General features: G+C 44.6%; 1 protein-coding gene across 1 annotated transcript; it reads right to left on the bottom strand.

Moving 5' to 3' along the window:
- Window positions 1-2,723: 2,723 nt before the first annotated feature.
- Window positions 2,724-9,755, bottom strand: LOC128697059 (E3 ubiquitin-protein ligase BRE1A). The gene is made up of 2 exons (XM_053788586.2): window positions 7,748-9,755; window positions 2,724-2,831 (listed from the first exon to the last, which is right to left on the bottom strand). The coding sequence occupies exon 1, from the start codon at window positions 9,663-9,665 to the stop codon at window positions 7,878-7,880; it is 1,788 nt and encodes a 595-aa protein (XP_053644561.1). The 5' UTR covers window positions 9,666-9,755; the 3' UTR covers window positions 2,724-2,831; window positions 7,748-7,877.
- Between the last annotated feature and the right edge of the window lie 2,686 nt (window positions 9,756-12,441).

Here is a 12,441-nt window from a genome sequence, read left to right as displayed (position 1 = left end):
GCTCAAGCTGCATCGTAAAGATGCTGGCGTGTTAAAACATTATCCCGCCGCCTCTTGCCTTGTTAGTCGTTAAAAAGAAATACGACGAAACTGTATCGTTGGGGATGATGAAGCTGACTAAAATACAACCAGGATTTTTCTTCTTGTTAATTTTCCATCTCGTTATTTTGGTGTTTTCCTCAGTGTGTGATCAGTCTGACTCACTCCAGCACAAATTACATTTGTTCTCAGCATTAGAATAATGTGCCTAAAACTGTTTTTAACACGGGAAATACACAGGCATGGTTTATTACCAGCACATAATAAACTAAAATACCGAGAATCCTTCGAAGCGTTTTAAATATCTTGAAAATGCAGGAGAAAGAGAGAGAGTTGGGCAACGTTTGATGGTCGGCAGTCCAACCTACACCACTATATAAACTAAATGACGTGAAAGATATTACAATACCACACGCAAAGAATTTCGTGTCAACAACCATTGTTCCAGACTCTTCAACAGTCTATGAACACATAAGAAACATTGACAGCAAAGCTAAAAAATAAATATATATCGGGGGTAAACTGGGTCAATTCCATCAAAAAAGAGAGATATTAGCCTAGTCGTGATCCTGTAGGGCTGCGGGCAACTGGCAGTAATAGCCTGGTTGTTAAATAAAGCAGTCAACTGAGAAGTCTTGCAAGGGTATAGAAACCGTTGATATTGGTCTCAAGTACATCACATGTACAGACCTTGACGGCGTCCTTGACGAGCGTCCATTAGGCCATCCTCCACTACGTGTAAACTGCTTTCTGCAGAGACGTTAATTTCTACCAAGTATAAACAAGTTTACTTCTAATAGCAGTCAGGGGAAATTTCCAGAGTTAGGTACTGTGGATGGGACTAGGACAAATATACTGACATTATATTCCCGACTTTAAGACGTGGGAATAAAGTGTAAAATATTTTTCCCGACTTTAAGACGTGGGAATAAAGTCTTAAACATATTTTTCAGAGGATACCACCCACAATAATCACCTAACACCGAAGAACCTACTTGCTGCTATGTGAATGAACAGTGACTGTAACTACAAGAACATACTTATTTTGCATTCACTTCGTCTCTCCCGGAGATCGAATCCAGGTGCTGTCGCTTGTGAGATGCAAGTGTCAGCGGCGACGTAGGGCAGTGAACTTTCAAGGTGAATGTGAGCTTCACCTGACACAGACAACCTTGAGCATTCACCTGGGTTCAGGTGACCTTCTTAGCTCTGCAATGTCTACCTGATCTACCAGGGTCAGAATACTCTGTAGCACCTTCTATCATGACTGAGGAACTGACCACCTTCTATCATGGCTGAGGGACTGACCACCTTCTATCATGACTGAGGAACTGACCACCTTCTATCATGACTGAGGAACTGACCACCTTCTATCATGGCTGAGGAACTGACCACCTTCTATCATGACTGAGGAACTGACCACCTTCTATCATGACTGAGGAACTGACCACCTTCTATCATGACTGAGGAACTGACCACCTTCTATCATGACTGAGGGACTGACCACCTTCTATAATTATTAAAGGACTGACCGCCTTCTGGCAAGACTGAGGGACTGATGACCACCTTCTGGAGAGATTGAGGGACTGACCACCTTCTGGAAAAACTGAGGGACTGACCACCTTCTGTCACGACTGAGGGACTGACCACCTTCTGACAAGACTGAAGGGCTGACCACCTTCTGACAAGACTGACTCACCAACTTCTGGCAAGACTGAGGGACTCGCCACCTTCTGGCAAGACTGAGTGACTGACCACCTTCTGGCAAGACTGAGGGACTGACCACCTTCTGTCACGACTGAGGGACTGACCACCTTCTGACAAGACTGACTCACCACCTTCTGGCAAGATTGAGGGACTCACTACCTTCTGGCAAGACTGATGGACTCACTACCTTCTGGCAAGACTGAGGGACTCGCCACCTTCTGGCAAGACTGAGGGACTCACCACCTTCTGGCAAGACTGAGGGACTGACCACCTTCTGGCAAGACTGAGGGACTCACCACCTTCTGACAAGACTGAGGGACTCACCACCTTCTGGCAAGACTGAGGGACTCACCACCTTCTGTCAAGACTGAGGGACTCACCACCTTCTGGCAAGACTGAGGGACTCGCCACCTTCTGGTAAGACTGAGGGACTCACCACCTTCTGTCAAGACTGAGGGACTCACCACCTTCTGACAAGACTGAGGGACTCGCCACCTTCTGGCAAGACTGAGGGACTCGCCACCTTCTGGTAAGACTGAGGGACTCACCACCTTCTGGCAAGACTGAGGGACTCACTACCTTCTGTAAAGACCTGAGCTACTGATTTACCAGGCCACGGGACATATTCAATCCTTTTGAGTGTATGACTGACTTGGGATGTCCCTCTGTTGTACACCTCTGTTCCATCTGTGGTATTTCTGTTTATCCTCATTTTTATGTTTGAAGAAGACTAAAATTTATATTTCACTCCCCCTGCTTTCTCTGGAGCGCCGCTGTAATAACCATTAGGTCTTTACAGCGGCGAAGACCTGGTCTTTACAACTAAAGTCATAAATGAATACTGAGAAAGTTACATTTCGTGAGGCCATTTGAACTGCAGTGTCACGTGTTTCTGGCTAGATAGTGACTGAATGAATGATGGTTAATGTGTTTCTGCTTTCGATCACCCTACCTTTCTGAAAGACGTCAGTCTCTCAAAAAAAATTACACCCAAGTAGCAGGAAGTGAGTCATGTTGTAGCTACACCCCAGTAGCACAGGGTGAGTCTTGTACCTAACACCCCAGCAGTAGGGTGAGTCTTGTACCTAGCACCCCAGCAGTAGCGTGAAGTCTTGTATCTAACACCCCAGCAGTAGGGTGAAATCTTGTACCTAACACCCCAGCAGTAGGGTGAAGTTCTTCCTCAGATATAACTGAGGTATAACCTACAAAGAGACAGGTACCAGTCTTGAAGTAAGGGGATCACCAAGCGCAGCAAAATTAAGACACCACCTGATATATATAGAGTGATGGGGTGAAACATCCAGTGGTCTAACAATTTTCTCCGTTTCTCTCTCTCCACGTGGGTCATTAACTTAAGTTTAAACCTGGTGCTTAAGTGGTCATTTTTCTCCCTTTGTAACGAAGCTCTGAACTGGTGGATTTGTTTCTCTTGAGCTTCTATTGCTTTATTTAAGGCCTCTTTTTCCCGCTCAGCAATCTTAATGTCATTCACGAGGCCTTCATTCTCTTCCTTGAACTTCACTTGAAGTTTGTAATATTTTTCGACCTCTCCTCTCAAACGTTTGATTTCAAGAGATTCCGTGCCCAGTTGTACATTTGCTTGGCTCAGATAATGCTTCAGTAAACCATGTTCCGCTCGTAACACATCTACGTCTTCGTCACAACAGTCCTCTGACATGGCCTTCAACTCTTTGTCCTTCTCTTCCAGCACTTGGTTGAGAGAATCAACCTCCACTCCAAGCTCCAGGAAGATATTCTGGAGGTCCAACAACTCAATTTTTATGCTGTCAAGCGTTTTGATATTTGATTCTTTTTCACCTTTGCACTGAGACAATTCCTGCTCCAACAATGGCAGGAAATTGTGGCAGGCTTCGCCATCTTTTACCATATTTTTCAACAGCCCAATATTCTTCTGGAGTTGTTGAATATTTAGGTCTCTGGCCTCCAGGACATTTTTGACCAACTTCCTGTTGTCTTCTAGTCTCTGAGTATACACCGTTAAGTCTTCCACCTTATCTTCCACCTCCTGCCTACGCCCTTTTTCTAACAACAAGGCATTTTCCAGAGCCGCCTTCTGGTCTTCTATCTCCTTCAAGGATCTTTGCAAAGCCTCCTTCTCCTCTTTTTCCTTCTTCAAGGATCTTAGCAGAGCATCCCTCTCCTCTTTCTCCTCCAAGGATCTTCCTTGCTGAGTCTCCTTCTCCTCCCTCAAGGATCGTAAGAAAGCTTTATTCTGCTGTTTTTCCTCCTCAAAGGATCTTTTCTGAGCCTCCTTCGGCTCTCTTTCTTCTTTCAAGGATCTTACCAGAGCTTCCCTCTGTTCTTTTTCTTCCATGGAAGATCTTATCTGAGCCTCGTTGACCAGCACACTGGAGTCTGGCAGCCTCTCCTGAGCCTGGCTCTCTGCCTCCAGAGCTTCGTCACTGGCAGTAAGAGAGCCTTTGTCCACCTTGGCTAGGACCTGTCCACTCCCGGCTCCCTGCCTCCCGTCACGATAGGTGACGGGAGGATCCCAGAGAGTTTGGTGACGGTAGTAATCGTAGAAGCCGTCGTCGTCATCGTCTGAGTCCGACATGTCTGAGTCCGACATGTCTGAGTCGTCGTCTGAGAAGAGGTCACCCCAGAAGTCGTCCCAGAAGTCATCGTCTGACAGATCATCGTCTGACAGATCATCGTCTGACAGATCATCGTCTGACAGATGATCATCCTCGTAGTAGCTGTGATATACATGAGGGTATCCAACAGCTGGCTGGAGAAGACCATCTCTCTGGTGGTCACCTGGAACACGACGGAGTCCACCTGCTCTCTCCGCGACATCCACACCCTCGTGTCCGACGACAAGAGGGTGTCCGACAACTAGCGCTTGTACACCAACACCGTCTTGTTTACCAAGACGGCGTCCACCAGGGCCGCCACGCAGGACGCTACTCGTTAGTATTACAACTATGAAATAGTATAACAAATTCATAATCGTATATTTAAGCAAATGTATGATTTGATTGTTGATGTTAGAAGCATTTCTTTGATGATATCAGAAGCGATGAAAAGAGCGATGGTAGTTACAGGTAACGATGGACGCTGTTACCATTTTGCGAAGTTCCGCACTTGTTCGTTTGATCTTCCGTGAACTTAAGGAACATGTTACCTGAACCGCACTAGTCTAGTTCACCACAGTTTTGCAGTTTGTTTACATCCATTGTTCATGTTAGAAGCATTTCTTTGATGATATCAGAAGCGATGAAAAGGGCGATGGATGTTAAGCATTAAGGATCTTATTTCTTTGCATAATTTACAATGTGCAATCACAATTTTGATTAGCTAAGTACAAAGAAAGTCACTATCATGCCGGGTCATGATAGTGACAGCGATGGATGCTATTACTCACCATTTTCCGAAGCTCCGCACTTGTTCGTTCAGTCTTCCGTGAACCGAACCGAACTAGTCTAGTTCACCACAGTTTTCGCACCACAGTTTTCGTTCTGTATAATCCTCCGGGTTTAGCGCTTCCCCCTTGATTATAATAATAATAATAATAATAACCACAGTTTTCGCAGCTTATTCACATCCATTTGTAGCCTTTTATTATCCTCACCTATTTTTTGTTCTCAGTTCCACATCATCAGTAAAGTTCAACTTAATTAAATGGCTTTACCCTTGCCGGTGTGCGAGCGATAATTGTTATAACTATAAACTTAATTCTTAAAAGGGTGGAGGGGTAAGCCAGTGGAAGGCCTCGGTCAGATGATCAAAAGCTCCAGCTGTGGGACACCATATGACTAAGACCCACTAAGGACATTGTTTGTGGACACAGTCGTCTAGGAATCAAATCTCAAAGGAATATCACAGTAAAACGATACAAGAAAATGTAAACTACACCAGATATGGACAAGTTCTTTATTAAGAAGAGTCACATATAACATTTTTCATGTTAGGTAAGACACATATGCAACAGTTAGGTATCTTTATTTCGAAACGTTTCGCCTACACAGTAGGCTTCTTCAGTCGAGTATAGAAAAGTTGATAGAAGCAGAAGAGACTTTTCTGTACTCGACTGAAGAAGCCTACTGTGTAGGCGAAACGTTTCGAAATAAAGATACCTAGCTGTTGCATATGTGTCTTACCTAACAACCTGTCGGTATTTTATACCATTTTAATGTTCAACATTTTTCATACATTTTTGAATGTTCAGGAGCCACAGAAAACATTTTAAAATTGCATTTATAAATACAAAAATACAACTATACAGTAGGCCTACTCACCAGAGCTCGCTGAAGACTTTGGTTGTGTCTGTTTTTGCTGTTAATAGTTTAAAATCTTGCTCCTTTAATTCATTTAAAGGTTTCTTATTATCCTTTACTCCTGGCACCCCCATTATCCTTTACTCCTGGCACCCACATTATTCTTTACTCCTGGCACCCCCATTATCCTTTACTCCTGGCACCCCCATTGTCTTTTACTCCTGGCACCCACATTATCCTTTACTCCTGGCACCCACATTATCCTTTACTCCTGGCACCCCCATTATCCTTTACTCCTGGCACCCCCATTATCCTTTACTCCTGGCACCCCCATTGTCCTTTACTCCTGGCACCCACATTATCCTTTACTCCTGGCATCCTCATTATCCTTTACTCCTGGCATCCCCATTATCCTTTACTCCTGGCACCCACATTATCCTTTACTCCTGGCACCCCCATTATCCTTTACTCCTGGCATCCCCATTATCCTTTACTCCTGGCACCCCCATTATGCTTTACTCCTGGCACCCCCATTGTCCTTTACTCCTGGCACCCCCATTGTCCTTTACTCCTGGCACCCCCATTATCCTTTACTCCTGGCATCCACATTATCCTTTACTCCTGGCATCCTCATTATCCTTTACTCCTGGCACCCCCATTATCCTTTACTCCTGGCACCCACATTATCCTTTACTCCTGGCACCCACATTATCCTTTACTCCTGGCACCCACATTATCCTTTACTCCTGGCACCCCCATTATGCTTTACTCCTGGCACCCCCATTGTCCTTTACTCCTGGCACCCCCATTATCCTTTACTCCTGGCACTCACATTATCCTTTACTCCTGGCATCCTCATTATCCTTTACTCCTGGCACCCTCGTTATCTTTTACTGCTGGCATCCCCATTATCCTTTACCTTTGGCACCCTCATAATCCTTTACTGCTAGCATCCTCATTATCCTTTACTCCTGGCACCCTCATTATCCTTTACTCCTGGCATCCCCATTATCCTTTACTCCTGGCAACCTCATTATCCTTTACTTCTGGCATCCCTATTATCCTTTACTCCTGGCACCCCATTATCCTTTACTCCTGGCACCCTCATTATCATTTACTCCAGGCACCCTCATTATCCTTTACTCCTGGCAACCCCACTATCCATTGCTCCTGGCACCCCCCATCATCCTTTACTCCTGGCACCCCCATTATCCTTGACCCCTGGCACCCCAAACTTACCCAACACTCCCTCTACAACAGTTTCTCCTACTTTAGCATTTAAGTCCACCAGCATAATTACTTTCTCACTTTAACATAAATGTTCAAAAGAAGTCTATTAGCCATAGTTTAACGTTCCGAAGCACAGGAGCTGTACCTCAGCACTTTAGGAGGCCCAGAAGCTGGAGCACAACCCAGTCAAGGAGTCAAGAATTTTTTACCGTAAATGAAACTAGGTTGGTTATGTCCGTAGAGTTTTAGACTTCAAATTTCCTTAGGTCTTTACAGCGGCGAAGACCTGGTCTTTACAACTAAAGTCATAAATGAATACTGAGAAAGTTACATTTCGTGAGGCCATTTGAACTGCAGTGTCACGTGTTTCTGGCTAGATAGTGACTGAATGAATGATGGTTAATGTGTTTCTGCTTTCGATCACCCTACCTTTCTGAAAGACGTCAGTCTCTCAAAAAAAATTACACCCAAGTAGCAGGAAGTGAGTCATGTTGTAGCTACACCCCAGTAGCACAGGGTGAGTCTTGTACCTAACACCCCAGCAGTAGGGTGAGTCTTGTACCTAGCACCCCAGCAGTAGCGTGAAGTCTTGTATCTAACACCCCAGCAGTAGGGTGAAATCTTGTACCTAACACCCCAGCAGTAGGGTGAAGTTCTTCCTCAGATATAACTGAGGTATAACCTACAAAGAGACAGGTACCAGTCTTGAAGTAAGGGGATCACCAAGCGCAGCAAAATTAAGACACCACCTGATATATATAGAGTGATGGGGTGAAACATCCAGTGGTCTAACAATTTTCTCCGTTTCTCTCTCTCCACGTGGGTCATTAACTTAAGTTTAAACCTGGTGCTTAAGTGGTCATTTTTCTCCCTTTGTAACGAAGCTCTGAACTGGTGGATTTGTTTCTCTTGAGCTTCTATTGCTTTATTTAAGGCCTCTTTTTCCCGCTCAGCAATCTTAATGTCATTCACGAGGCCTTCATTCTCTTCCTTGAACTTCACTTGAAGTTTGTAATATTTTTCGACCTCTCCTCTCAAACGTTTGATTTCAAGAGATTCCGTGCCCAGTTGTACATTTGCTTGGCTCAGATAATGCTTCAGTAAACCATGTTCCGCTCGTAACACATCTACGTCTTCGTCACAACAGTCCTCTGACATGGCCTTCAACTCTTTGTCCTTCTCTTCCAGCACTTGGTTGAGAGAATCAACCTCCACTCCAAGCTCCAGGAAGATATTCTGGAGGTCCAACAACTCAATTTTTATGCTGTCAAGCGTTTTGATATTTGATTCTTTTTCACCTTTGCACTGAGACAATTCCTGCTCCAACAATGGCAGGAAATTGTGGCAGGCTTCGCCATCTTTTACCATATTTTTCAACAGCCCAATATTCTTCTGGAGTTGTTGAATATTTAGGTCTCTGGCCTCCAGGACATTTTTGACCAACTTCCTGTTGTCTTCTAGTCTCTGAGTATACACCGTTAAGTCTTCCACCTTATCTTCCACCTCCTGCCTACGCCCTTTTTCTAACAACAAGGCATTTTCCAGAGCCGCCTTCTGGTCTTCTATCTCCTTCAAGGATCTTTGCAAAGCCTCCTTCTCCTCTTTTTCCTTCTTCAAGGATCTTAGCAGAGCATCCCTCTCCTCTTTCTCCTCCAAGGATCTTCCTTGCTGAGTCTCCTTCTCCTCCCTCAAGGATCGTAAGAAAGCTTTATTCTGCTGTTTTTCCTCCTCAAAGGATCTTTTCTGAGCCTCCTTCGGCTCTCTTTCTTCTTTCAAGGATCTTACCAGAGCTTCCCTCTGTTCTTTTTCTTCCATGGAAGATCTTATCTGAGCCTCGTTGACCAGCACACTGGAGTCTGGCAGCCTCTCCTGAGCCTGGCTCTCTGCCTCCAGAGCTTCGTCACTGGCAGTAAGAGAGCCTTTGTCCACCTTGGCTAGGACCTGTCCACTCCCGGCTCCCTGCCTCCCGTCACGATAGGTGACGGGAGGATCCCAGAGAGTTTGGTGACGGTAGTAATCGTAGAAGCCGTCGTCGTCATCGTCTGAGTCCGACATGTCTGAGTCCGACATGTCTGAGTCCGACATGTCTGAGTCGTCGTCTGAGAAGAGGTCACCCCAGAAGTCGTCCCAGAAGTCATCGTCTGACAGATCATCGTCTGACAGATCATCGTCTGACAGATGATCATCCTCGTAGTAGCTGTGATATACATGAGGGTATCCAACAGCTGGCTGGAGAAGACCATCTCTCTGGTGGTCACCTGGAACACGACGGAGTCCACCTGCTCTCTCCGCGACATCCACACCCTCGTGTCCGACGACAAGAGGGTGTCCGACAACTAGCGCTTGTACACCAACACCGTCTTGTTTACCAAGACGGCGTCCACCAGGGCCGCCACGCAGGACGCTACTCGTTAGTATTACAACTATGAAATAGTATAACAAATTCATAATCGTATATTTAAGCAAATGTATGATTTGATTGTTGATGTTAGAAGCATTTCTTTGATGATATCAGAAGCGATGAAAAGAGCGATGGTAGTTACAGGTAACGATGGACGCTGTTACCATTTTGCGAAGTTCCGCACTTGTTCGTTTGATCTTCCGTGAACTTAAGGAACATGTTACCTGAACCGCACTAGTCTAGTTCACCACAGTTTTGCAGTTTGTTTACATCCATTGTTCATGTTAGAAGCATTTCTTTGATGATATCAGAAGCGATGAAAAGGGCGATGGGTGTTAAGCATTAAGGATCTTATTTCTTTGCATAATTTACAATGTGCAATCACAATTTTGATTAGCTAAGTACAAAGAAAGTCACTATCATGCCGGGTCATGATAGTGACAGCGATGGATGCTATTACTCACCATTTTCCGAAGCTCCGCACTTGTTCGTTCAGTCTTCCGTGAACCGAACCGAACTAGTCTAGTTCACCACAGTTTTCGCACCACAGTTTTCGTTCTGTATAATCCTCCGGGTTTAGCGCTTCCCCCTTGATTATAATAATAATAATAATAATAACCACAGTTTTCGCAGCTTATTCACATCCATTTGTAGCCTTTTATTATCCTCACCTATTTTTTGTTCTCAGTTCCACATCATCAGTAAAGTTCAACTTAATTAAATGGCTTTACCCTTGCCGGTGTGCGAGCGATAATTGTTATAACTATAAACTTAATTCTTAAAAGGGTGGAGGGGTAAGCCAGTGGAAGGCCTCGGTCAGATGATCAAAAGCTCCAGCTGTGGGACACCATATGACTAAGACCCACTAAGGACATTGTTTGTGGACACAGTCGTCTAGGAATCAAATCTCAAAGGAATATCACAGTAAAACGATACAAGAAAATGTAAACTACACCAGATATGGACAAGTTCTTTATTAAGAAGAGTCACATATAACATTTTTCATGTTAGGTAAGACACATATGCAACAGTTAGGTATCTTTATTTCGAAACGTTTCGCCTACACAGTAGGCTTCTTCAGTCGAGTATAGAAAAGTTGATAGAAGCAGAAGAGACTTTTCTGTACTCGACTGAAGAAGCCTACTGTGTAGGCGAAACGTTTCGAAATAAAGATACCTAGCTGTTGCATATGTGTCTTACCTAACAACCTGTCGGTATTTTATACCATTTTAATGTTCAACATTTTTCATACATTTTTGAATGTTCAGGAGCCACAGAAAACATTTTAAAATTGCATTTATAAATACAAAAATACAACTATACAGTAGGCCTACTCACCAGAGCTCGCTGAAGACTTTGGTTGTGTCTGTTTTTGCTGTTAATAGTTTAAAATCTTGCTCCTTTAATTCATTTAAAGGTTTCTTATTATCCTTTACTCCTGGCACCCCCATTATCCTTTACTCCTGGCACCCACATTATTCTTTACTCCTGGCACCCCCATTATCCTTTACTCCTGGCACCCCCATTGTCTTTTACTCCTGGCACCCACATTATCCTTTACTCCTGGCACCCACATTATCCTTTACTCCTGGCACCCCCATTATCCTTTACTCCTGGCACCCCCATTATCCTTTACTCCTGGCACCCCCATTGTCCTTTACTCCTGGCACCCACATTATCCTTTACTCCTGGCATCCTCATTATCCTTTACTCCTGGCATCCCCATTATCCTTTACTCCTGGCACCCACATTATCCTTTACTCCTGGCACCCCCATTATCCTTTACTCCTGGCATCCCCATTATCCTTTACTCCTGGCACCCCCATTATGCTTTACTCCTGGCACCCCCATTGTCCTTTACTCCTGGCACCCCCATTATCCTTTACTCCTGGCATCCACATTATCCTTTACTCCTGGCATCCTCATTATCCTTTACTCCTGGCACCCCCATTATCCTTTACTCCTGGCACCCACATTATCCTTTACTCCTGGCACCCACATTATCCTTTACTCCTGGCACCCACATTATCCTTTACTCCTGGCACCCACATTATCCTTTACTCCTGGCACCCCCATTATGCTTTACTCCTGGCACCCCCATTGTCCTTTACTCCTGGCACCCCCATTATCCTTTACTCCTGGCACCCACATTATCCTTTACTCCTGGCATCCTCATTATCCTTTACTCCTGGCACCCTCGTTATCTTTTACTGCTGGCATCCCCATTATCCTTTACCTTTGGCACCCTCATAATCCTTTACTGCTAGCATCCTCATTATCCTTTACTCCTGGCACCCTCATTATCCTTTACTCCTGGCATCCCCATTATCCTTTACTCCTGGCAACCTCATTATCCTTTACTTCTGGCATCCCTATTATCCTTTACTCCTGGCACCCCATTATCCTTTACTCCTGGCACCCTCATTATCATTTACTCCTGGCACCCTCATTATCCTTTACTCCTGGCAACCCCACTATCCATTGCTCCTGGCACCCCCCATCATCCTTTACTCCTGGCACCCCCATTATCCTTGACCCCTGGCACCCCAAACTTACCCAACACTCCCTCTACAACAGTTTCTCCTACTTTAGCATTTAAGTCCACCAGCATAATTACTTTCTCACTTTAACATAAATGTTCAAAAGAAGTCTATTAGCCATAGTTTAACGTTCCGAAGCACAGGAGCTGTACCTCAGCACTTTAGGAGGCCCAGAAGCTGGAGCACAACCCAGTCAAGGAGTCAAGAATTTTTTACCGTAAATGAAACTAGGTTGGTTATGTCCGTAGAGTTTTAGACTTCAAATTTCCTTAACTTTGGTATA

The sequence above is a fragment of the Cherax quadricarinatus genome, chromosome 49 (genome assembly GCF_038502225.1).
Source record: "Cherax quadricarinatus isolate ZL_2023a chromosome 49, ASM3850222v1, whole genome shotgun sequence".
In the NCBI taxonomy this organism is placed as follows: Eukaryota; Metazoa; Arthropoda; class Malacostraca; order Decapoda; family Parastacidae; genus Cherax; species Cherax quadricarinatus.
The sequence above is the reverse complement of the archived record's forward strand: the minus strand, read 5'-3'. Positions and strand labels throughout refer to the sequence as shown.

Bases quoted from the DNA above. Each gene is read 5' to 3' on its own strand.
- LOC128697059 (XM_053788586.2), bottom strand. From the start codon at position 9,665: ATGAATTTGTTATACTATTTCATAGTTGTAATACTAACGAGTAGCGTC.